The 26,785-nt window shown below is 46.0% G+C and overlaps 1 protein-coding gene across 1 annotated transcript in view; it reads left to right on the forward strand.

The window, feature by feature from the left end:
• The window catches only part of LOC306930774 (myoferlin-like), a 60,424-nt gene that overhangs the window by 30,332 nt on the left and 3,307 nt on the right, over positions 1–26,785 (forward strand). The window contains exons 31-50 of the mRNA XM_079511870.1: positions 708–795; positions 1,903–1,980; positions 2,605–2,786; positions 3,283–3,441; positions 3,865–3,966; positions 4,885–5,046; positions 5,734–5,902; positions 6,675–6,745; positions 7,335–7,349; positions 7,444–7,545; positions 8,237–8,365; positions 9,709–9,864; positions 10,433–10,524; positions 11,530–11,700; positions 19,603–19,751; positions 20,219–20,358; positions 20,949–21,037; positions 21,135–21,230; positions 21,668–21,809; positions 26,309–26,408. Of these exons, the coding sequence (XP_079367996.1) occupies positions 708–795; positions 1,903–1,980; positions 2,605–2,786; positions 3,283–3,441; positions 3,865–3,966; positions 4,885–5,046; positions 5,734–5,902; positions 6,675–6,745; positions 7,335–7,349; positions 7,444–7,545; positions 8,237–8,365; positions 9,709–9,864; positions 10,433–10,524; positions 11,530–11,700; positions 19,603–19,751; positions 20,219–20,358; positions 20,949–21,037; positions 21,135–21,230; positions 21,668–21,809; positions 26,309–26,408 (2,392 nt within the window). The remainder of the gene's footprint in view (positions 1–707; positions 796–1,902; positions 1,981–2,604; positions 2,787–3,282; positions 3,442–3,864; positions 3,967–4,884; positions 5,047–5,733; positions 5,903–6,674; positions 6,746–7,334; positions 7,350–7,443; positions 7,546–8,236; positions 8,366–9,708; positions 9,865–10,432; positions 10,525–11,529; positions 11,701–19,602; positions 19,752–20,218; positions 20,359–20,948; positions 21,038–21,134; positions 21,231–21,667; positions 21,810–26,308; positions 26,409–26,785) is intronic.

Raw genomic sequence — 26,785 nt, forward strand, 5'->3', positions numbered from 1 at the left:
GTTCAACGCTGTTGTTTAAAAAGTACTCTATTTATATAGAAAATAGGCAAACACGATGCAAATAACCGTTGTAACCTGAAAGTAAGGAAGGCACTTGCATGGAGGGCCCTAAACGGCATGGCGGTAGAGTCATGTTCTCCTATACGGCAGTGAGTGCTGGACCCTGAAGCCAACCCTGCAGAAGGCTCTAGACGGGTCACGGGTGCTACACCAGAATGCTGCGTGCGGCACTCAACATCAGTAAGAGTACACATGTTACCAAGTACCAACACAACTCTGTATGATGGAATGCCAAGGGTGAGCCAGAAAATAGCAGCCAGGAGAATGAGACTATAGCAGGACACTGCCAAAGACACCAAGAGCTGCCAGCCAGCAAAGTAGTGCTGTGGGAACCAACACATGGTCACGAGGACGTCCCACACTAACATATGTGGATGTACTCAAGAGCGACGCAGGAGCGCAAAGCACCAACGAGCTGGCCAGATGTATGGAGATTAAGGTCGGGTGTCGAGGGGAAAAAGGAGGTTATCAAGCATATACGTACCTCTTAGTCTTATACCAGGAAGGGCCCTTCTGTTGTGCTCACACACATTGCATTAGGAGACGGAGCCATGTCCTGTCCTGAGTGATTGTCTACTTTGTGTGATTTTGATCATGGCTGATGGAAAGTGCTTCATTAAAGTGTCGCTCTGTTTTTGTGCTCGAAGGGGGTTGACGTTGACGAGAAGACCAGTAAAAAAGATGCAGCCAAGCTGTTCGGTGCCAACACACCCACGGTTTCCTGCCACTTTGACCGTAAGTATTCTCGCCAGTTCCATTTGGCTGGCACTGATTAAACAAGACCGCGGCCTCGCTCCACTTCCTTCCAGGAAGGCTGACCCTAAATTAAGATACAATAAATTTTTGCAGACCTTGCTAATTATCCCCTGTATCAAGTCTTCTTTTTTTATTATGTATTTTATATCAAACACAAATATAATACCCGAGACATGACATATACACAATTACACATGATGCACAAAACAGAAGGAAGATGTAAGGCAACAACATGATTTTGGGAGGCAGAGAACAACGATCTGGTACCACCCACTTTCAAAACAAACATGGGTAAATTGGGTAAAGTGTGTGTGCTTGTGTCCGGCCGTCTGTTACCAGCTAATCTCCGGCACTGTTAGCCGAAGGCATGAAGGCACACACACACCGTGTGTGTGTGTGTGTGTGTGTGTGTGTGTGTGCTTGTGTCTGTCCGTCTGTTACCAGCTAATCTCCAGCACCATTAACCCGGTCGATGCCAAATTTGCACACACACTCCCTGGATGCCAACGATGAACCTCTGCCCCAAATTTTCCAGAACGGCCTGTTATAGCGCCACCAGGAGACCGACTTTTGAGAACACATTTTTGGATATTAGGGACCAGTCGAAATTTAGAAAAGGGGGCCCTGGAGGAAAATAGGGGAGGGCCATGTCTTTTTAATTTTAGTCAGAGGGAGGGTGAGCTAATTTTATTTCGAGTCCAAGGGAGGGTGATCCAATTTTGATAATAAAATAGTCCGGGTTTTATATATATATCTAATACTACAGCTTTTCTGAATTAAAGTACAACTTTGGTCAACGATACCCCTCTGTTGCTTTCACTTGGTTCTTCCCGACAGGACCGGTTTTCATTGTTCCCCCTTTCAATCATTGTGCTTGGCCTATCCAAGTGTGTAAGTACACAGAACAACCCCCACTTTTCAATAGCTTCCATAGCTTGCTGTGTTAGGTGTGCCTTTTCACATTGGCCTATTATAGCGCCACCAGGAGGCCATAACCTGACCTGCCCTGGTGGAGACCTGTGCCCCGAGGGGCACTTTTTCTAGTTCTGTTTTAATATGCTGATATACACATCATCTCCCTTTCAGGATCCTATATGTATCATCTGAGGGTGTACGTGTACCAGGGCAGGAACCTCTGTGCCATGGACAAGGACAGTTTCTCAGGTAAAAAAAATAAAGCAACATAAACGATCAGTTTGTTGAAGCAATATGAAGCAAGGCTTTTTCTCACACACATCCTGTAGGTCACACGTATCAGTGGTGATTTCGTCGACTAAAACTAAGACACAAAATGTTCGTCGACTACCTTTTTCCACTGACGAAAACTAAATGGAAACTAAATGAAAACTAAGCTATGATGACTAAAACTGAGACTAAATATATTGGCAATTTAGTCAACAAATAAAAACTAGACTAAAATGTTAGGAAGGGACTAGTACACTTGGTTGCATGCCAAAAATAGCAGATCTACAAGCTCACAACACGTGCGACGTGTTGTGAGCTTGTAAATCAGCTATTTTCAGTAAGTGTAATATCAGCCATTACGACGGCATCAAGGCTCTTCAAAATACATTTTAGTCGACTAAATCAACTGTAGATCGAGTAAAATGGTATGCCATTTAGTCGACTAAAACTAGACTAACACTAAAACATTCCAGGTGACTAAAATGTGACTAAAACTAAATGAACACTATTCCACAGTCTTTGACTAAAACTAAAATCAAAATGTGCTGTCTAAAAACACGTATGATAACCATATAACGCTGGTCTGTCTGTTCCCCTATGCAGATCCCTACGCCCATGTGTCATTCCTGCACGTCAGTAAGACCACCGAGATCACCAAAGCTACCCTGAACCCCACCTGGGACCAGACGCTGATCTTCGAGGACGTTGAGATCTACGGAGACCCACAGGCCATCGCCCACAACCCTCCCAACGTGGTGCTGGAGTTGTTCGACCAAGATCAAGTGGTAATGTGCCACCTCAAACACTTTAATGCTTCCAGTTTTATCAGCGAACTACTGCAGTATAGTATACTACTGTAGTATGACATTTTGTTTCCTGTTACTGTCAGCAATGATATTCCACTTTGTGTGAATTCCTCTTTCGCAAAGTGAATTATTCTTTGTGAATTACTGTCTACTGTTGGAGACAGTCCCGATCCAGGGACTGTTCAAGATGTTTTCAAATGGAAAGCTGCTAAAGGGTAAAGGCCTTTGTCCACTCGACATACAGACACATGCACATTGCACAAGCTTGCCAGAGAAAAATCAGCTTTGGAAATAGCTACCACCCCTACATTTGTGTTAGTTTTGTTTTTATTGTTGTTCTTATTACTATTATTACTAAAGCTGCTAATGTCTGAGGAGCCGACTAAAATAAATGTAACTCTCAAGGACCTGTAAACAAGATAACTTGAAACTTGAGCTCCATGGGTTTTATTTTGTCTCATCTTTTCTTGTCTAGGGTAAAGATGAGCCCATGGGTTGCTGCACCTGCCCTCCTGTTGTGAAGCTGAACCCCAGTGTGGCCGTCAAACCCAAGCTGCTGTGGTTCCCCGTCACCAGGAAAGGCCGCGGTGCTGGGGAGTTGCTCGTGGCCGCTGAGCTCCTGCTAAAGGACAAGGTACCTCATCCCCTAGCCTAGCGCACTTCACTTCACTCCCCTTGTATTCCTTCTTGATGCTACTTTGCAAATATACCTGTATGTTGGTTACTTGTTCTCTTGTTTAGTTTTCTGTCACAAATGTTAATAATGTGATTTAGATGTGCGTTTGCTTACGTTGCATCCAAGCTCCTTAGGAGCTTCTATGTTGTTCTCTCGACACTCTACATAATTATGTGACTATTATACCTTGTTAATTAACTAGAGATCATGCTTACGATGCTGATTCTGATTTTGCACTTGTAAGTCACTCTGGATTTTTCAATTGTACAGTATGAAACCGTAACTGAGCTGAAGCTTCCGTCTCAGTCTGAAAATGTAGAGAATTGTGAATCTTAATACTTGGGGGAGATGCGCTAACTTCCTGCTGCTTTGCACCTGCAGGTGACAGAAGGAGACCTGCCCCTGGTGCCTCCCAGGCGGGGAGAGAATCTGTTCATGGTTCCTCAGGGCATCAGACCCGTGGTGCAGCTTACTGCTATCGAGGTATGGTATACGCTACAGCAACCAAGCCCCCGAGACCCAGGAGGGCTGGCCGAGTGGCCAACTCTGCATCTATTCTAGGCCCTATAAGAAATGTCGTGGGCACGTGGCTCATACTCTGATGGGCTCGCTCCATGCATGGCAATTTGTGACGTTGGGCCTTAAACAGAGCATGCATGGACATTATTGAGCTTTATGTGACCTTATTGGGCTCCATTTTCGTCACCGCTAAACCCCTTATCCCTAAACTTTTTTTTGTTTTACTATTTTGCAAAATATTTTTGAATAGTTACAAGCTCACAAAGTGTCAATGTAGATTGGCTAGTTGAACTATTCAAAAACTTTTTTCAAAATAGGGATAAGTGGTTTAGCGGTGACGGAAATGGAGTCCCTTATGTGAACACCTGGAAGTGTATGTGCTGTGTGAGAAAGTTCCATTGAAATTAATGACCATGTCATGTTTCAACGCTGCCTCCATTTCTTTTATATCTCCCTCTGACACTTATCTGCCAACCCCTGGATTGCCTGATAACTTGTTTTTGCACCACACTTGCATGACCAGACAAGTCCAGCGGCCCAACCCTAAGCTATCAGACAGCTACAGCTATAAATAAGAAATGGAAAAAAGAAAAAAAGAGATTCAAATCACTGCTCTGTCTGTCTCTCATTGATCTAACCCCCATGGCCCTGTTTTATTACATTCCTCTAACCTGCCTCTGTGTTCATACTTGAACTGTGTGTGCGTGTGCGTGTGTGTGCGTGTGCGTGTGTGTGCGTGTGCGTGTGTGTGCGTGTGCGTGTGTGTGCGTGTGCGTGTGTGTGCGTGTGCGTGCGTGTGCGTGTGTGTGTGTGTGTGTGTGTGTGTGTGTGTGTGTGTGTGTGTGTGTGTGTGTGTGTGTGTGTGTGTGTGTGTGCGTCCAGATCTTGACCTGGGGTTTGAGGAACATGAAGACCTACCAACTGGCCACGGTTTCTTCCCCCAGCCTCATAGTGGAATGTGGCGGTGAGATCGTTCAGACCGCCGTCATCAGGAACTTCAGGAAGAACCCCAACTTCCCTGGATCTGTGCTGCTCCTCAAAGTGGTACGTACTATACTGTCCTGTGTTGTTTTTGGCAGCAAATTTCTATTTTTGTTTAGTCATAGTCTTTGGACTGAAACTTCATTTAGTTTTAGTCATATTTTAGTCGCCTGGAATGTCTTAGTGTGTGTCTAGTTTTAGTCGACTAAATATCATAAGAAGAATTTTAGTCGACTGAATCTACAGGTGATTTAGTCGACTAAAATGTGTTTTGGTGGGCCTTGATGCCGTCGTAATGACTGTTTTTACACTTGCTGAAAATAGCCGATCTACAAGCTTACAACGTGTCGCGCTGCGGCGCGTTGTGAGCTTGTAGATCGGCTATTTTCAGCATGCAACCAAGTGTAACATGACTTATACTGGATCTCTTGTCCACTAGTCCCTTCCTAACATTTTAGTCTAGTTTTTATTTGTTGACGAAATTGTCAGTATATTTAGTCATAGTTTTAGTCATCATGGCTTAGTTTTAGTTTTTGTCAGTGAAAAAAGGTAGTCGACGAACATTTTTTGTCATAGTATTAGTCGACGAAAACAACACTTCTACTGTCCCTGAGCGCGTGTCCAACAGTTGCATGTATCGTTTTGTGGGCAACATAAACGGGCTGCAAAAAGCACGCGTCAAAACTGCCGGTGCTTACAGTATGTTGGTGCGCAGCTCACAGTCTTTCCTCTGCACACACACACACGTAGCTTCTGCCCAAAGAGGAGATGTACACCCCTCCCATCGTGCTGAAGGTCGTGGACCACCGACCGTTCGGCAGGAAGCCCACGGTGGGTCAGTGCACCATCGACTCGCTGGAGGCGTACCGCTGCGACCCGTATCGCATCAACAGCGATGTCGTCATGTCCGCTAGTAGAGGTAATGTCCCATTCAAACTCTTGTCCCACAGATGTCCCATTTTCCAACGCACTTTCCTGACCTTTTCCTGGAGGTTTTCTGAAAGTGCATGTTTTTCCCTGTAGGTTTTGTTTGTGATGGGGGAGGGACGCCTCGTTAGGCAATAGACTTTCAATCCATAACTCCTGGGTTGAGTGGTGATTTCACCCGTGTACCCATAGAATTAACATAACACCTTGGAAAATGCCCTCTTTCTCACTGACAATGCACTGATAATCTACTGAATTGCCAATGGCAGGATATATGTGAAGTTCTCAAACAGCACATTTGTATACCTGCTCTCTGACTGATACATATTGACTGTTTGCCAGACACACACCGCGATACACAAAGCATGTACTGTTTTTGCAGTAGTGTTAATTTTGACAGCAGATTTTGATTTGGTTTTGGTCGTTCGGTGTAGTTTTAGTTTTAACCACACACAACATGACTTTTTAGTTCGACTAAATCTCTTCTCCACCCTAACATTCTTATGCTGTTTTTTTTTGTTGGACGAAATTGTCAACATATTTAGTCTTACTTTTAGTCATCATAGCTTGGTTTTTATTTAGCTTTCATTTGGTTTTCGTCAGTGAAAAAAGGTAGTCGACGAACATTTTTCTCCATAGTTTTAGTCAACGAATTACACTGACTGATGGATGCCAGACACACCGTGATACACAAAGCATGTACTGTTCACACGTACTGTAGAAACGCACCGGATATTCATCATTTAATTTCCACTCATCATTAGTGGCCATGATGTCAGCTCCCCAGGGAGACGTCGTCATCGACATCGAGGACCGAGCCGTTCTAAAACTTCAGGTAAATATTGCACCTGTCACATGGAGGCAGATCTTAACACCCTGAGCGCACAGGACGAAGTGCTCCGCCTTTTCAATTAGTAACGCCCAGCGCCCAGATCGAAGATTGATCAAAAGGACAGATATTATTGATATCAAAACCAATCGCATCGCTCCACAGGCTGGGAGCGTCTGTTGCGCAACATTCGATGTGGCGCAACAGTGGGACATCATCTAAAAGGTTTTGCTGAAGAGAATCTTAAAACGTTAATAACTCTTGATCTAAATCATTCCGTCCAATTCTAAGCAAAGATTATGTGTTAGACGGCCCACCGCGGTCCCATCGCTAGTCGCGGTATATAATTAATCATACCTCCCGTTGTTGTCGATCGCCTCTAGAGTGTTTTGACTAAATCTAGCTGCTTCAGCCACATCCGGGATAACATCCGGTCCGTCTGTAAAAGTGCTCCGCTGCTATAAATCGCTGGGTGCTATGATTTAATGGATTAAATAACCCTGGCGTTCGGGGTGTTAACCAAAGGTTGATATTTTCCACAATCCCTTATTCATAAGTAATAGTTTCCCATCCATGTTTTCTCTCCTCTGTGCAGGTGCAGGAAGAAAAGGTAAGACATATACAGTACATAGAAACTTAGAAGCAAACTAAACTAAACTAAACTAAAACAAAACTAAGTGTGCTCTAACTTTCCCATCTTCTAGGATGAGGAGGAGGCAGTGGACTGGTGGAGTAAATTCTACGCCTCCATCGGAGAGCGGGAGAAGTGTGGACCTTACCTCAGGAAAGGATACGACACCTTACAGGTGAAGACAAGACACATCACACTTCTACCAAAATGTATAGTCTGAAAACAAGGCGCTCATAAGACCGACCGTGCTGCGTTCATAAGAAACCACATCTTCTTTTCGCCAGGTGCTTGAAAAGCGCCTGGACTACATTCACTACTGCCTCTAGTTGCGACCAGGGTTGTTTTTGGCAGCAAAGTTTATCTTGAATAGTTTTCATTTAGTTTTAGTCACATTTTAGTCACCTGGAATGTCTTAGTGTTAGTATAGTTTTAGTCGACTAAATATCATAGGATTTTAGTCGACTAAATCTACAGTTGATTTATTCGTAATGACTGTTTTTACACTTGCTGAAAATAGCCGATCTACAAGCTCAGCATTGTGAGCTTGTAGATCGGCTATTTTCAGCATGCAACCAAGTGTAAAATGACTTATACTGGATCTTTTGTCCACTAGTCTCTTCCTAACATTTTAGTCTAGTATTTATTTGTTGACGAAATTGTCAGTATATTTAGTCATAGTTTTAGTCATCATGGCTTAGTTTTTATTTAGTTTTTGTCAGGCCTTGATGCCGTCATAATGGCTGATTTTACACTTTCTGAAAATAGCCTATCTACAAGCTCAACACAAGTGTGTGTGTGTGTGTGTGTGTGTGTGTGTGTGTGCGCGCGCTGGTGTGTGTGTGTGTGTGCGTTGGTGTGTTTCTCAGGTGTATGACTGTGAGTTGGAGGAGGTGTCAGACTACCAGGGTCTGACTGATTTCTGCAGCACCTTTAAACTCCAGCGAGGGAAGACTGAGGAAGACGAGGATGACCCCTCAGTGGTGGGAGAGTTCAAGGTGATGAAGACGGACACATTTTGTAGGAAATCTGACACATGTCTTGTGCACGTCGTTGTATCTCGGTTAAATCCATGGACTGGAAGTCCTGACTCTGTCCTGTTCATCTCCTGGGTTGCGGAAGTAACTTAAGAACAATTTACAATTTACAATTTACAATTTAGGCATTTAGCAGACGCTCTTAATCCAGAGCGACTTACATTAGGCAAGAACAAAAGTATGGGAATACATCACATATATAAAATGCATTTATCAAGAAACATGCGTAAGCTAAGAACGTAACTAGAACATATCTATATAATGACACTATACCTATTAAATATACATATATACTATACTATGCTATACATATGTACTATGATGTGCTATGACTACATACAATGCAATTATTGTGCTGTCTACATGACATGCTATAAGTCTGTTTCAAATGCTATCTAAGTCTAAAAAGTGCTATCTAAGGGGGTAGGATAAGTGCTATGGGCCATGATGGAGTCTGAAAAGGTGGGTCTTCAGACTACGGCGGAAGATTGGGAGTGATGCTGCAGTTCTGATTGCAACGGGGAGTGCATTCCACAGTTTTGGGGCCAGAAGGGAGAAGAGTTTGGGACGTGTGGAGCGTTGTCCCGGCGTTTTTAGTGAGGGTACTTCCAGCTTTCCTGCGTTGGCTGATCTGAGTGCGCGGGAGGGTTTGTAGGGTTCAATCATGCTTGCAAGATATGGGGGAGCCATACCTTTGGTTGCTTTGAATGCCAGCATCAGAGTTTTGTATTCTGTGCGGGCAGCGACTGGGAGCCAGTGCAGGGAGCGGAGCAGGGGGGAGACATGTGAGAATTATGGCTGGTTGAAGACCAGACGAGCTGACGAGTTCTTATTTGATGCTATATATATATTTTTTTTTAAAGTCTGGATGGGGAATACAAAAACCTGGTGGTCGTTAAAAGTTTATTTCTCCCTCTGTCATTTCCTCGTATTTCTAGTTTATTTAAATAATGTCATGCCCATTTCTCCAGTGCATAGCCTACTGCAAGCCTGGTTAGAAGACATTTAGAAGGTTTTGCTACCGAAATGATCCATTATTTAATTTATTTATATGGAGAAATCCCGTCATTTAACATGCATCTCTATGGGGGAGAAGGACAGCTTGTCCTGTCAACTCGCTGCCTATTGGACAAGGACACGTTGGGGAGGGACTTAGCGAAGGGCTAATTGCCTGTTTAAAGCTACTGTTTCTGGCATCGGTCTGCCCTCTGGTGGTGCTTCTTATGAACTTCAACCTGCTGGTGTTTTTATTACTTTTGTTGCTGACCAGTCACTCTTTTCTGTTTTTTATTTATTTATTCCAGGGCTCGTTCAGGATCTACCCCCTGTCGGACGACCCGGGCGTGCCGGCTCCTCCCCGTCAGTTCAGAGAGCTGCCTGAGAGCGCACCTCAGGAGTGTGTGGTGAGGATCTATGTGGTGCGCTGCGTCGACCTGCAGCCCAAAGACAACAACGGAATGGTGAGACAGACCGCTTGTGTCTAAAGTTGTTGTTGTTGAAATATCAAAATGAACATCTAAACCCCTCTCCCCGATCCAGACTGTCCTGCATCAGGTGTTCTCAAGTAAGGATGCTTCCGTATAGCCGTAGGAATAGTTTCTGACCATCACACATATACAATTACTAGAGGTTCCTTTATCCAGACTCTTATCACCATGTCTCCATTAGATGTTCTGTGTTTTCAAATAGGGATCATTGACATTATTATTGTGACTGTCCATAGAAAACCAATATATTGTTTTTTGTTTTGTTTTTCTACACCTCACGGTTTGTTTTCCAGTAAAGAAATTCTAATCTTTCCTTTCTGTTTAGTCCAGTTCCATTAAACATTCCAAAGTACAGATTATGTGATTATATGTAACTTGACTTTCAAGTTAGCATGTAGTTATTTTCGATAATATTCCTCCAAACAAACGTGCATGTCTGACTGAGATGGGCTCAGAGGACTAGCTGTATCATAAATAGACAAAACACAGGTTGACGCTATGAAAATATTTCAGCATGTCCTTTGCTTTGTCCGGATTCCAGTGCGACCCCTACATTAAGATCACTTTGGGAAGGAAGACAGTGGACGACAGAGATAACTACAAACCAAACACCCTCAATCCAGAGGTTGGCAGGTGAGACAGTGATGTTTATTTATTTATTATCCCACAATTTTGCAACCCATTTTTCACCCAGTGTCAATTATCTAATGTAATCCTGGGCGCTTCACTTCCTCTGCTAACCTGGGGGGGCTGCGGACTGGCCTCATGCTTCCCTCTATGCATGAGGAGTCCAAGCTGCTTCTTTTCACCTGACAGGGGAGAGTTTCCCCGGCCGGACGTAGCGCGTGGAAGGAACACCAGTTCCTTTCCCCTCCATCAGGCGGCCCGGATTACTGCATGTTTTTTTTTTTTTATAACTTTATTTATAGGATTTTCAATTTTGATAGACAAACAACCCCACATATACCCCACCCTCCCCGGTTACTGCATGTTTTTTGTGAGGGTATGCAAACTCGACGCGGAGGAGAGAACACTCCCACAGCGTCCCCAGCGGGAATCGAACCCAGGACATTCTAGCTGTGAGGCGACAGCACTACCGACTGTGCCACCGTGCCCCCTTTGACAGTGATGTTTTAGTGATGTGACAAATCGTTTTCTTTTTTAAATTATTGTTACCGTACGTATACCGTATCGTCTCTGTCGCGTGGAAACCTCATAATGTCCAAAAACTGTTAATTTCCAGGATTCAAATCCAAAGCTTGTGGATCTGCTACTTTTGATGCTTTTGTGTGACGCTGACACGCTGTAGGATGATGATCACGTTGGGCACCAATTTACGAGAGAAAAAAACCCCCACAAAAAGTTTGAATATGGAGATAAGAGGTTTCTGCCCGACAACACAGGTTTAGAAAAGAAAGTATAGGTATCGGTATCAGCTGGTAACACGCGGGAGTCTGTCATCTCTCAGTACCCAAGCTGTGCTAGTCACATGCTGAATTGGCGGTGCCTGGGATCGAACCCATGAGTATGTGCTCCTATAAGGCGAGAGCTCTACTGACTGAGCTACCCGGAGACTTTAGACATTAGAAACGAGTACACATTGCGTCTTATTATATATGTCTTTCCTCTTTTGTCCAGGATGTTTGAGCTGTCCTGCTTCATGCCCCAGGACAAGGACCTGAAGGTGGCCGTGTACGACTACGACTTACTGAGCCGCGACGACAAGATCGGCGAAACGGTCATCGACCTGGAGAACAGACTTCTGTCTCGCTTCAACTCCTACTGCGGCCTGCCAAAGTCCTACTGCATGTGAGTAGAGAGAGTGGGTTCAACTCCTACTGCGGCCTACCAAAGTCCTACTGCATGTGAATAGATGTAGTGCGGTTCATAAGCTCCTACTGCGGCCTGCCACAGTCCTACTGCATGTGAGTAGATAGAGAGGGTTCATAACTCCTATACTGCAACCTGCCACAGTCCTACTTCCACAGGGTCGGTGATGTATCGCGACCGCCGAGCACGGGCGTAGGCGGCGCGTCCGCAAGCTCAGCATGCGTCACGGTCTATGTGACTTGCACAACTGAACTGTGCACGAAGTCAGCGCGCACAACTTGTTACCGGCTCAGTTGTGTATATACTAGATGTGGACATGTGTAGTTAGTACCACAAACACATTAATTCAATGCAGATGAACTTGGATATATAGGGTCTGGGATTTAAATTTGGGCTGAAGGAAACACACATTTGGATATGACCAAATAGCACAACGTCTGGCTTCGGACAAGAGACAGGCATTGCATGATTTCATCTAGACCTCATCTCTAGTCCAAATCACACCAAAGGGTCGGGTCGGGACAAAACGTCAACCACACCAATGCAACTCAATGAGTTGCATTGGTGTCGCTTCACCAGCCGACTCTGTCACGATATGCCTCCATATGTGCCATGGTGTCGCGTTACTTGTCCTCCGTCTTCTTATTCAGATGTGTACGCGTCTGTATAAAAGTGTCCTAATTCAGATGTACGTGTCTGTAGTCTCCTAAAGGCGCTCTAACAAAATAGTGCTTCACTAAACAAACACAACTGGGGCACTTCTCCGTCTGTGTGTGTCTACTCTAAAAAGTCCACTCTGCTCGCAAACGTCCAAACTGGCAGCCCAACGCACACTGAGACACGCAGGTAATAATGCCGTCAGAGATGAACTACTAGACCCCTTCATTGTCCAGCCAATCATATAACCTATATAGGAAATATATTCGAAATAATTCATACCATAGCCACCATAAACACTCGTTAATTTAAACTAAACTGCACGAGGAAGCTCGCTATGAAGATTGCGTCTTCTGACGTGATCACAGAAGCATTCTAATACACTCACAGGCAATCCATTGGCTGGGTCTGAGACTAAGGTGCACCTTGACCACCCCCCCAGGTAAAGGTGATAAAGGTGCCAATAAACCAATTAGTCTCCACTTCTGTGTAACTTCTCATGAAGATCACATGCATTGCTACAAAGTCTTGATTTCAGTGTGTTTGAGTTTACTAGGACAGGAGCGAATTCTGGTTCCACAAACTGCACCACTGGTGAGTTCCTGACTTTGGGGTTAAGAATTTCCTTGCACTATAAAATTCTATTGTTAATCGGACGGCCAGCAAACGGCCCTGATTATAAATCTAGCAGCTACAGCTACACTATATTCTAGTGACAGCTAAGCTAGCTACTAGCTACAGCTACGCTGGCTACTAGTTGGACGGCCAGCACACGGCCCTGACTAGCCACAAGCCTGCTAAAGCTAAGCTAATAACAACTTAGCGTGGTTCCTGCAAAAGGACGCCCGGTGTTAGCTATTGTTAGCATCCCGCTAAGCTACCCTCCCCTCGTACTACTCCTGCTAACGGCCTGCAAAACGCCAAAGCAGTGATGTCGGGGAAGAGCAGAAACCAACGTCGCAAGGCTAACGATAAGCCCGCGGTGCTGCAGAAGCACTGTGAGACATGCTCCAACTGGATGGCCGGCGAGGACAAACACGAGGACTGTGTCCGTTGTTTGGGCCTGCAGCACGCCTTCGACGCCGTTCATAACCCGGGTGCCTGCTAACCCGCAGGCTAGTGCGTGCTAAGCAGTTCTTCGACGGAACCATCCGACAACCAGAGCCGGCAGACGACCGAGAGGTGGACGATCAATTGGCGGAGGAGAGACGGGACGCATTGGACCCCGCTCGTTACTCTGAGGGTGATTATGCCGACCTACCGTCTACTTCCCGCGCGAAGCGGGCGGTTAAGAAAGCCAAACAAGCAGCTAGGAAAGCTCCGGCTGACGAGGTTACGGCTCCAGCGGCTGCCGACATCCCGCACTCCCCGCCTCGCCAACGTACGAGGCGCACAGATCGTCCTTCCCCCGTCAAGCAACACGCCGGCGATGAAGAACAGTCCTCGGAGGGAGACCAGAGCCAGAGCTCCAGCGGTAGCTCCTCTTCTTCCTACTCTGAGGGCTCTTCTGAGAGTGAGTCAGAATCGGAGTCTGAGGGACGCCTCAGAGCCACTCTCATCGCAGGAATGCAGCCTGAGACGGCGGCCCGGACTGAGCCCAAGCCCCGGGATGGAACCGAGGCTCTGGCTACAACAGCTCCGGATGAAGCCGAGCCACAGGGCACGGCGGCGCCCGACACGGCACCCCATTCCGATGTTCAGAACCGAGCCCCTGCTCGGTCTCAAGTCTTCCTAGAGATGGACAAGTCAGAGCTGATTGATGTCTTCAAGAGGGCTACCGAACGCAGCGGTCTAACATGGCCAGCTGAAGCTACTCCTGCGGCGGCTGCGACGGACACGGCCTGGGATGATTTCGGCAAGGATCCGGACGCTCCCCGAGCTAAACAAATCCTACCCTTGGCTAAGGGTTTCACGGGGGCGCTCGGTGAATCCTGGGAGCACCCCTACACCCACTCCTTCCTACCCACACATAAGAAAGAGCTTGATTGTGTCGCTATGAAGAAGGTGGGTCTGGAATCTCTGCCCGAGATGGACAGATTCCTGGCTTCTCATCTCCTACATGTCCCCGAAGTCGCCCCACCAAAAGAGCCAAAATTCGCTCTGACACAGGAAAACGATATGTCCACAATGGTGAAGAAGGCATACGCGACGCTGACGGGCTCCGTGAAAGCCATCAACGCCATCACACTGCTCCAGGGCTCTGTCTCCCACATCTTCAAAACATCGGGTGAGGCATTGAATCTGGAGCAGCTCTACGAGCTACGGAGACTTCATAAAGAGGCGCTCGCGCTGACGAGGTACAACACGGAGATGACGGGAAAAGCAATGGCTACTCTAGTAGTACTAGAACGAGCTAGATGGCTAAACCACTCCGAAACCAAAGAGAGAGCAACTCTCCTGGACCAACCCATCCTGCAAGATAATCTTTTCTCTGGCACGGTGGCCGATCTCACGGCCAGGCACGAAGATAGAGAGAAAAAGAAGCAGGCGGCGCAGGCTTTCATGCCGACGGAGAAAAAGCCTCCGCCAGGTAACAAAAGAAATAGATCCTCGTACGGCCGCTCTATGAACCGGAGGGACAACGAGAGAGAGCGCGGCTCCAGGCCTCCTTTCAAAGCTCCAGCGGCTGCCAGAGCCCCCTCTGCTTCGGGAGGCCAGTACCAACACCGACAGCAGTCACAGCAGGATCGCAAGAAGGACACCGGGCCTCACGGTCAGCCTCCTTCCGCGGCGGCGGGACGGAAGCGTCAACGCCACGCGCACAACAACAACAAGCAGCAGCGTAAATGACATTGCGCCGAGCCTCGGGGAGACGTTGATGGAATCCGTCTCCCTCCGCCCCCACGTTCTGGGAAGAGCTTACGCTGGCGGCGTAGTAGCCTCGGGCTTTACGCCACTAGCGCAGAGAGCACCGGACAGAATGAGCGTTGTTGCACCGATTTTTGCGAAAAAAATGTCGTTGCATACTGTACCTCCCCTGTCCCCCTCCCTGATTCAAATAAAAATGTTGTGTGGAACAAAATGTTTGAATCCTTGCCAGAACACACGGGGTATGAGCCCACTGCCACGCAGGTCAATGAAAAGACCCGCGGCAGTCGGACGAAACGCAGATATTTTGACAGCTCATCAGCGCGCTGCAAAAAGGCACAAGCACCATGCCAGTTTGATGGCCCCGTCGCTAGGGGGCGCCGTTTTACCACGGCAGAACATGGTGCCAGTGTTAACCAAGGTAACACAATGCCTGCCGCGGGAGGCACCCACTCTAACTCAAAAAAGAGTAGGGCTGACAATAAATCCTCTGACGCGGTGCGTTTCAAAATGGATAGAGTGCGGCGCACACACCTGGGTGGTGGACACCGTGAGAAAAGGCTACAAGCTGCAATTCTCCGCAGAACCACCCACATTCGAGAAGATAATATTCTCTCAGGCAAGCGGACAGGCAGCCGTCATTTTGCGAGACGAAATATTTTCCCTGCTGGCCAAGAATGCCATTCAGGAAGTACCTCCAGATCAGAGCCTGAACGGTCGGTATTTTCTGGTAAAGAAAAAAGGGGGGGGAATGCGTCCTATTCTGGACCTCCGAGCCCTCAACCGATATCTGAAGGATTTTCGTTTCAAGATGCTGACAAATGCGGCACTGTTACGCATGATACGCAAAGGGGATTGGTTCACGTCAGTGGACCTCAAGGACGCCTACTTTCATGTCCCGATTTACCCGCCGCACAGGAAGTTCCTGCGGTTCGGTTTCGGAGGACGGGTTTACGAATACCTAGTTCTCCCTTTCGGGATGTCCTTGAGCCCCCGAGTGTTTGTAAAGTGTACTCAAGCGGCCATAGCCCCTTTGAGACAACGGGGAGTTCGCATAGCGAGCTATATCGACGACTGGCTCCTGCTTGCGCAGTCGGAAAGCGAGGCACGACTCCACACCAGCTGGGTAGTGAGTCACCTGCAGTCTCTGGGTTTCAGTCTGAACTACGAAAAGAGCGTGCTCATACCAGCGAGGTCAACAGACTTCATAGGTTTGACACTGAACTCTGTCACCCTCACGGCTCGGCTGTCACAGGACAGAATGACTTCCGTTCTGAAGTGCGCGAGCTCGTTCCAGGTGGGACGCAGGGTCCCTTTTCGTACGTGCCAAAAAATGGCGGGACTCATGGCTTCTGCTATAACCGTGTTACGGTTAGGCAGACTGTACATGAGACCTTTTCAGAGGTGGATGCTCTCACTCAGGGTGCCCAACGATCGTCGTCATCGCCTGGTTACAGTCCAAACGGAGTGTATATCGGCGCTACATCCATGGAGAGACAGGTCATTTCTTTCCGAAGGAGTGTCCATGGGTCTGGTCGTGTCGAGGAAGATCATCACTACGGATGCCAGTATGACTGGGTGGGGCGCCACCCACGAGGGCAGGACCGCCAGAGGTGTGTGGGGCGACGAACTGAGGACCGCCCACATCAACTACCTAGAGCTGATGGCAGTATGGTTAGCATTACGACACTTCGAACCCCTCATCAAGGATTGTCACGTCCTGGTCAGGACGGACAATACGACGACCATGTGCTACGTCAACAAGCAAGGGGGTCTACGATCCCGTCTGCTGCATGCGCTAGCACAAGACCTGACTCTGTGGTGCGACACACATTTGAGGTCAATCAGAGCCTCCCACGTCCCGGGGATACTGAACAGGGGAGCGGATCTTCTGTCCAGAGGGAGGTGCCACTATGCGGACTGGTCCCTACACGACGCGGTGGCAGCTCAGCTCTGGGACAGGTTCGGCCGACCACAAGTGGACCTGTTCGCCTCGGGGGAGAACGCGAAATGCCCGGAGTTCTTCTCCATAGCGGGACAGGAGTCTCTGGGCCTAGACGCGCTAGCGCACGTCTGGCCCAGAAGTCTGCTGTACGCGTTCCCTCCCATTTCCCTGATATCTCCAGTCCTGGAGAGAGTGAGAACCCAGGGCCTGGCGGTAATACTGATAGCTCCAGGGTGGGGCTCTTGGAGGTCGGAGATATCACCTCTCCTCTACGACCATCCGTGGCAGATCCCGCTGCGCAGGGATCTGCTGACGCAAGCGAAAGGGGAAATCTTCCATCCACGGCCGGAAGACCTGGATCTATGGGCTTGGCCCGTGAGAGGATGAACCTGGACGCGGAGGGCCTGCCGCAGGGTGTCATCGACACTATACAGAGTGCGAGGGCTCGGTCGACCAGGGAGGCCTACGACGGGAGGTGGCGTGCGTTTGAGAAATGGTGTCTACAGACGCAGGCAGTGCCTTTTCAGGCTTCTGTGAAAGTGATTCTGTCTTTCCTTCAGAGTCTGATGGACAAGGGCCTGTCTTACAACTCCCTGAAGGTCTACCTGGCGGCTATTTCAGCCTGCCATGTTGGATTTGGGAATGGCACTGTCTGGGTGCACCCTCTAGTGCGTCGGTATATGGCCGGTGCCATGCGCCTTCTCCAGGTACCGAAGTCTATGGTTCCTTCGTGGGACCTCGCACTGGTTTTGGACTCCTTGTCTCGGCCGCCATTCGAGCCGTTGGAGTCAGTGGAGCTGCAGTTTTTGTCGTTGAAAACGGCGCTGCTGCTGGCGTTGGTAACTGCTAAGCGGGTCGGTGACATTCACGCTTTTTCAGTGAGCGAGGAGTGCACACGTTTTTCCGTGGACAGGACGAGGGTGGTCATTACGACCAACCCGGCTTTTGTGCCTAAGAACCAGTTGACCACCTGTATACCGGTGGACCTGGTGGAATTCTGTCCTCCTCCATTTTCCTCGGCAGAGGATGAGAGGAGGCATACTCTGTGCCCTGTACGGGTTTTACGGACTTACGTGGACAGGACGGCGGCACACAGGAAGACAACTCAGTTGTTTGTGTCCTGGGGCCCCAAGACCTTGGGCAAGGCAGTATCCAAGGTGAGGATCTCACAATGGATAGTGGAAGCCATAGAACGATCTTACTCGGCCAGGGGTTTGCAGCCTCCCATAAGGGTGAAGGCGCACTCCACGAGGGGTATGGCGACGTCCTGGGCTCTCTCCAGGGGAGTGTCTATCCAGGAGGTGTGTACGGCTGCAAGCTGGGCATCCTCCTCGACGTTTGCCAATTTTTACAGATTGGATGTGACGGCTGCGCCAGTGGCGCATGCTGTCCTCAGCGTGGCTTCAAAGTAAGGTTTGGATCTGTCGGGCCTCTGATTGGAGTGGCCCTGGGTCCGAGGTTCCTTCCTTTTTTTCCGCCGGCCCCTTGAGCCGGGTGGTTTTTCGCTCCCGTCACCCTACAGGCAGAGGTCGGGACCCGTGAGTCTAGACTTTGTGGTGGCAAGAAGGGAGTGTATCGGGTCTTCATAGCGAGCTTCCTCGTGCAGTTTAGTTTAAATTAACTATAGGTTACGAAGGTAACCCTGGTTAATTAAATAAACAAGCGAGGAAGCTCGCCAAAACGCCCTTCTTGTAGGCAATGCCTCATGAGAAGGTTCCACATGTTTGAAGTGGAGACTAATTGGTTTATTGGCACCTTTATCACCTTTACCTGGGGGGGTGGTCAAGGTGCACCTTAGTCTCAGACCCAGCCAATGGATTGCCTGTGAGTGTATTAGAATGCTTCTGTGATCACGTCAGAAGACGCAATCTTCATAGCGAGCTTCCTCGCTTGTTTATTTAATTAACCAGGGTTACCTTCGTAACCTATAGTTTCCATTGGCTGACAGGTGTCCCTTAACCCATTCTGGTCGGGAACCCCTGTTGGTGTTTTAAGCATTATTATGTTATACTTTAGCTATTGAAAAATAGCAGATCTACAAGCTCATAGCGTGGCACCGAGTGCCGCGCTATGAGCTTGTAGGTCTGCTATTTTTGAAAAATCGTGAAAATGTGGTCCAAATGTTATTATTTGAATATATTCTTTCAGAGCAAACATTTTTAACTCAAATCTTTGCTTCTGTGGGGGGGGCACTCGAACAACATATGTTCAGATGGGGGTCGGCGGAAAATGTTTGAGAACGACTGACATAGAAACATGGGTTTTTCAGGATTTAGAAGGCATTTGTAGAATCGTCCTCAGGTCAAAATGTGTTAAAATTGGATATTATTGCGATACCTCAAACACGCAGCTATATGCTACTACTGCTATGGATAACAGTCATATAGATCAAAGGTTATAGGTGATGGAGTAAAAAGTATATTTCCTATAATCACGTCAGACATTTTTCAAACTCATGGATTTGTTTTCAGCTCTGGGAGCAACCGATGGAGAGACCAGATGAAGCCCTCTCAGATCCTCCAGAACCTGTCCAGGCTGCGAGGAATCCCAGCTCCACGCTCGGAGGCAGACGGCAGCGCACTGTCCTTTGCAGGGAAACAATACAGCCTGCAGGACTTTGGTACTATCATTTTAATACATTATCCTTGATCTTAGATTTTTCTCCACTTTTCGAAACATGCATGGATATATAATCATATAAATCTTGTTAGGTGTTCTGTTGCAATGAATCTCAATCTACATATCGTTGCTGTCGGGAGGATACCACCTAACCACCTACCTTTTATTTAAATACATCTGTGCTATTGAACACCCTTTATGTCTGTGTGTTGGTTAAACAAATATTGAATCAATGAAAAGTATTGAAAAGAGCTTTGTACAAATCCTCTGAACTCCATTGGACCATTGGATAACACTAACCCTAACCTGAATACAATAAAAACCAACGAGGTACATTGATAATTGGAAGGAAACTGGAAACTGACAGAGGCAGAGAGACACTTGACTTGTAGCGCGTTGTTTTTGTGTCTGACCGTGTGCGTGTGCGTGTGTGTGTGCGTGCGTGCGTGTGTGCGTGTGTGTGTGTAGAAGCTACCACAGAGATCCACCAGCATTTAGGCCCGGCCAGAGAGAGGCTGGCCCTCCATGTTCTCAGAACTCAGGGCTTGGTACCAGAACACGTGGAAACCAGGACCCTGACCAGCTCCTACCAGCCCACACTGTCCCAGGTGTGTGTGTGTGTGTGTGTGTGTGTGTGTGTGTGTGTGTGTGTGTGTGTGTGTGTGTGTGTGTGTGTGTGTGTGTGTGTGTGTGTGTGTGTGTGGTCTTTGCTAACAGCCCAAATACCCCTATTTTTTTTGTTGACACCAGTCACAAGGAGGTCCTGATTCTGGAGGTGGGTGTCTCTTTGATTTGTACATGGACCAGGCATTTCAAGATAAACATTCTAAGTACCAATACTGATATTTGGAAGCCTGGGCCATGTACATAAACCGAGTCGCCTAACAATAGCTGGCATGACAAAGAGAAAAGCCAAAAAACGTTCCAAATACTGCTCTGTTTCGGCTATTGTAGGCAGTTTGTCTGTGTGGAGAAGAAGGTGTATATCCTTAGGTGTCTCTTAACCCCATTATATAAGTTTCCCTGTAAAATAAATTGTAATTTGCGGAATCAAATAAAGAACTAAAATCATGTGTGTTTGTCAGTGTGCGTGTGTGCATAGACAGACGGATACTTTATTGATCCTGATTAGGATCCTGAATTCCAGATGATGATCAATCATGTTGATACAATAGCCTGTGTCACATGCTGTACGTAGGGCCGAATCCAGATGTGGGTGGACATATTCCCCAAGAGCATGGGCTCGCCTGGACCTGCTGTCGTCGTCACCCCACGCAAGGCCAAGAAGTAGGATTCCAATAATGACGCGGTCAAAGTTAACAGCAGAAATAAGGTTTCTGTGATGTTGTCGAGGATTAAACACAAAGTGCATGTTTTGAAACAGGTACAGCTTGCGAGCCATCGTTTGGAACACCACCGACGTCATACTCGATGAAAAAAGCATCACTGGAGAGGACATGAGCGACATCTACGTCAAAGGGTATACGCGACTTGTATGACATTTTAACGCATATGTACTGTACTAGGGCATTAAGCAACTAGTCGACTATTCAACTAGTCGACTAGTAAATCCACTAGTCGACCTTGTTGGTACTAGTTGACTAGTTGATAAGAAAAAATAAAAAATAAAACGTTTTTGGGGGGGGGGGGGGGGGGGTCCGATTTTGCAGGCCTCAAGATCAGGTAGATTATAGTTATAGTCACCACCAATGTATGTATGTATGTATGTTTTTTTTTTTTTTTTTTACACAATAGGTAAACAAACAGGTAATAAACAACTAGTCGACTAGTAAACTAGGCAACTAGTCAACTAGTAAAAATGACTAGAAGTGAATGCCCTATCATGTACATTTTTCTTCAATTTCATACACGTGGTCGGTCACACTGAATCAAAGATGGCTGTGCTGTGTTTACCAGGTGGATGGACGGCAAGGAGGACGACAAGCAGAAGACGGATGTCCACTACAGGTCCCTGGACGGCGACGGAAACTTCAACTGGAGATTCATCTTCGAGTTTGACTACCTGCCCACTGAGCAGCTCTGTCTGTTCTCACAGAAAGTAAGCATGTAATCATAGAACAGTGTTTTCCAACCCTTTTCATTTCAAGGCCCACTATTTATTCGGCTTTTGAGCCACGGAACCACCATTTGATGAGATTTAGCCTCTCAGACCCAAAACTAAAGAATATTTTGTTGTCGTTGGATAGGATTTTGTCCACAATGGCAAACATTTATCAAAATATATTTTTTCTACATTCTCTGATTGTGTAGACTGTGTAAACTAGAAAGGTCGCAATTTAAGTGTGGTTGCCGCAGTCGCTTACATAGGCCCCTCCCACAAACGTTGCTAGCCAATTAAAATTTCAAGTCACACCTGTGATCATGTGTAAGTAATTTGGAGGGTATTTATGCCCCCAAAAAACAATTTCTGCAACAAACTGTTAATTGTTTTGCATTTGCGGCGCCCCCTATGGATGAAAATGGAATTGCTTTTGACTTTTGGTTGATTAAACCACCCGCGATATCTGATTCAAATTTGGGGTGGTTTGTGATTTGTGGCGTTTTTTGTAAAATAGGCCCTTCCCACTAACTTCGGAAGCCGATTACGGCCGAACGATACGCACAATCAAAATTCCACCTGTGGTGTTTTCAACGGAAAGGTCCAGAGATCATTTGTACCGATTTTTGTGAGATTTGGACAAAGTTTGTAGGAGGAGGAGCAAAAAGTGTGTTTTGGAGAAAATTCAAAATGGCGGAAAATCTATCATGACGCAAATGGGCGTGGCCTATATGGGGAGATGCGTCATGACCCAAGGAATCCAGGGACAAAATAATTTTGAGGCCGTAATTATTATGAACCTCCCTGCCAAGTCTTGTAACTATAGCTATTATGGTGTCAGAGAAAAAAATACTTGAGTTGGACTTTTAGATCTTCCCATGTTAAGTGAATGGGGAAAATGAATTCACTAATTAATTAATATCAATTAAACTATACAACATTTATCTATAGCAAGCACACCATTCCCGATGAAGTCGTCGATTTGACATATGGCTCAAGTGCGTACAGTCAAAACTGTGGGAGGAGTAGCGTTTCAAAAAAAGTCTTACTCTTTTGTAATTGTTACAATTACAATAGTCTGGCAACCACACTAATAATAAATACAGTGTTACAATTACAATAGTCTGGTTGCCCACACTAATGAATGAAAAGAAAAGGTAAGGGGAACAATAGTATGGTTGCCCATAGGCAACCACACTAATAAAGTGTTACAATTACAATAGTCTGGTTGCAACCACACTAACTAGCTTTGGTCAGAGCTGGATTCCTGAATGGGAAATTCTGGGCACAAGCCCTGCAGGGCCCAAAGAGCAGGGTGGCACTGTAGAAAATTAGGCCAATTAAGTCAGAGGCATTCACCCTGGAAATCTTAATTATAGCGGATCTCATATAATGTTATGTATTGTTGCATATACAAATAATAAAGTGGTGAAAGAACATAACCAGCTGATCAGTCAGTCTATCATATGATTCTAAAGTAAAGGGCCCCAGCACGAAAAGCTACTATAGTGTACCTGCATACGGCCTGTTTTGAAACCGAATATAGCTAAAGTATAATATAACATAATTCTTAAAACACCAAAAGGGGTTCCCGCCCGCCACTACACCATTGGTTCTCAAAGTTGGGGTCTCAGCTGGTCCTTAGAAGGGTAGAAACTAAAATCAGCCAGAGAATGTATCATTCATATACTGTACAGTACTATGCTGCGTGAATAAACATACAATTTGATAGCATACAGTAGATCACCCAGGTTTTATGGTTTTTCAATCCCCACACGTGTATGTATAAGTGTTGCAACACTTAAAATGTAGAATATGAAATTTTAACGGTAATATCGTATATCCTACTTGTAATCCAGAGCCCATAGAGTATACAGAGTTACGACAACTCCGTTCACTTCATGGGGCCAGTCCTCTTCTACATAGACTTCTATTGGCGAATAGGGACACCGGAAATCTATTGTAGTCGATAGGGCTCGAGCGAGTACATGAACCACGTGACTGGGCTGTTTTCTGCCCCCTCAATGTCGCAACTCTGTCTATACTCTATGGCTCTGTTGTAATCCAAACGTACACGCGTGTGGGTATAGGGATATGGTGGCCTGGCTGGGTGTATGACTTGACTACCGCGGCCTGAATGATTCAGCCCTGCAGCCCTGGTGTGAGATATGATCTGGACAACAGATGTCAATATGAAGTTGAGGATAACATTGACCACTTCTGTGTCTTAGTCATACTTCTCTCTCCTTTCTTTCGTAATCTTTTTTGTCATCAGACGGACAGCTTGGTCATATACTTCTCTCTTTGTTGACGTTTTGTTAACTCATCCTCCTGCCGTTAACCCAGTGGTGGAAAGTAACTAAGTACATTTACTCAAATAATGTACCTAAGTACAATTTTGAGGTATTTGTACTTTACTTGACTGTATTCCAATTTCCAATACATTTACATCTACTCCACTACATCTCAGAGCCAACATTTGTACTTTTACTCCACTACAATTATTTGAAAACTTTAGTTACTAGTTACTTTGGAGATTTACATTTTGATTAGAAAAACATACATTACTGTAACCACTTCAACCCTATATACATTTCGACCATTTGAAAATAGCTGATCTACAAGCTCACAATGCGTCGCGATGCGATGCATTGTGTGCAACCTCTCTTTTCTATTCAAATATGAATATAAACTGGAAAGGTTGCAATTTTGAAAAAGTGCAAAGTGTGGTTGCCGCAGTCGCTTACATAGGCCCCTCCCACTAATGTTGCTAGCCAATTACAATGTTGTGTCAACCTTGTGATCATGCGTAAGTAATTCGGAGGGGATTTATCCCCCCAAAATCATGTTTTTGCAACAATCGGTTAAATTTTTCGCATTTGCGGTGCCCCTTATGGATGAAAATGGAATTGCTTTTGGAACTTGGTTGATTGAACCACCCGGGACATGTGATTCAAATTTGGGATGGTTTGGACATTACGTTCGTGATTTGTGGCATTTCTTGTAAAATAGGCCCCTCCTACTAACTTCGGACGACGATTACGGCCGAAGTATACGCACTACCAAAATTCAGTTGGTCTTTTAATCGGATAGGTCCGGAGATCATGTGTGCCGATTTTTGTGAGATTTGGACAAAATCTGTAGGAGGAGGAGCCAAAAGTGTGTTTTGGAGAAAATTCAAATTTGCAGGATTTTTTTCCCTGATGAAAATGGGCGTGGCCTATATGTGGAAATGCATCATGACCCAAGGAATCCATGGAAAAATAAATTTAGATTTGACGACTTACGGTTCAAGTCGTAAATATGGCGCTTACGGTCTCCAAGGGAAAAAAATGGAGAACTAATTAATTAATATCAATTAAACTATACAACGGATCTCTTAGCAAAATACAAGCACACGATTCCCGATGAAGCCGGTCAAAAACTGTGGGAGGAGTAGTGCGGGAAAGTATCCAAATTAGTGTGGTTGCCCTGTTAGGGCAACCACACTAATAAAGTAAGGCAGGTGTTTAACAATAATGAAACTCTTGAGAGCGTAAAATGAAACCAAATGGGTCCATTTGGTTTCATTTTACGCTCTTTGGTTTCCATTTTACGCTCTTCATTTAACGCTTTTCATTTTACGATCTATAAGGGTCCATTTGGTTACCAACTCTCCATCGTTTAGCCGGGGACCCCCTGGAACCCCCTCAAGGACCACTGGTGGTCCCCAGACCACTGGTTGAAAACCACTGTCACAGAACATGGAGCTCAGACACTGCTAAGTGAATCTTCTGCAAGACTTTAGTCTAAAGTACCATGCCAGCCGTGTGTACTGTACTGTACTGTACTGTACTGTACTGTACTGTACTGTACTGTACTGTACAATGTTGATGTATTTGTACTTTACTTGAGTATTTCCAATTTCCAATACTTTTACTTCGACTCCAGTCACTCCACTACATCTCGGATCCAAACATTGTACTTTTACTACACTACTTGAGTACTTTTTCCACCACTGCATGCCAGTCTTATCTTAGTAAAACATATAAGTAAAGGGTCCTTGGCCCGGTGTGAAACAAAGTTGACGTGTTAACTGTTAATCAGTTAATACATTACAAGTAAGACGCGTAAACGCGGGAAGCGAACGAAGCTGTTGTGACAGTCTGACACACACACACACACACACACACACACACACACACACACACACACACACACACACACACACACGCACGCACACACAGACCTCTGTATCGTTCCAATTTCAGTTGCCCTCTGGTGGCGTGCGGGTGGTGTTACAGCGTGACACACAGACAGACAGACAGACAGTTTTGGCCAGCTTCTATAGTTAGTGCTCACTTCGTTCGCAATCACTTCGTTCGCAAATAGCCTACAATATGTCTGAAGCTGTGATATACAACTACTGAGCATGCACGGACAGTAGAATGGTCCTTTACGACTTGTTATGGTGTGGTGACAAAATAAGAAAGTAGAAACTGTGAACTTTCTTCTTTCAGGACCATTTTTGGAATCTGGATAAAACGGAATCCAGGAGACCTCCTAAGTTGATCGTCCAGATATGGGACAATGACAAATTCTCCCTGGATGACTACTTAGGTAAGGTCCCATCATAAAACTATACAGTGGAAAAAGGTTGGTGTATACCATAACTATTGTGTCCGAGTACATCTGTTTCACTTTAGCGTTTAACCACATTAACTACTATTTTATACTTTAGCTATTGAAAAATAGCAGATATACATGCTCATAGCGTGGCACACAAGGATATTTTAGAAAAATCGTGATAATGTGTACAAATCTTTAAATAAATAATCTTCCACAGCGAACGTTTTTAACTCAATTATTTGCTTCTGGCGAGGTCCCTGGAACAACATATTTTCTGATGGGCGTCGGCGGCCAATTACATATAATTTTTGGGGGTCCTTGACATGATGATTTAGAAGACATTTTGTAGAATATGATCTCAGGTCTAA

The sequence above is a fragment of the Electrona antarctica genome (genome assembly GCF_951216825.1).
Source record: "Electrona antarctica genome assembly, chromosome: 10".
NCBI lineage: Eukaryota > Metazoa > Chordata > Actinopteri > Myctophiformes > Myctophidae > Electrona > Electrona antarctica.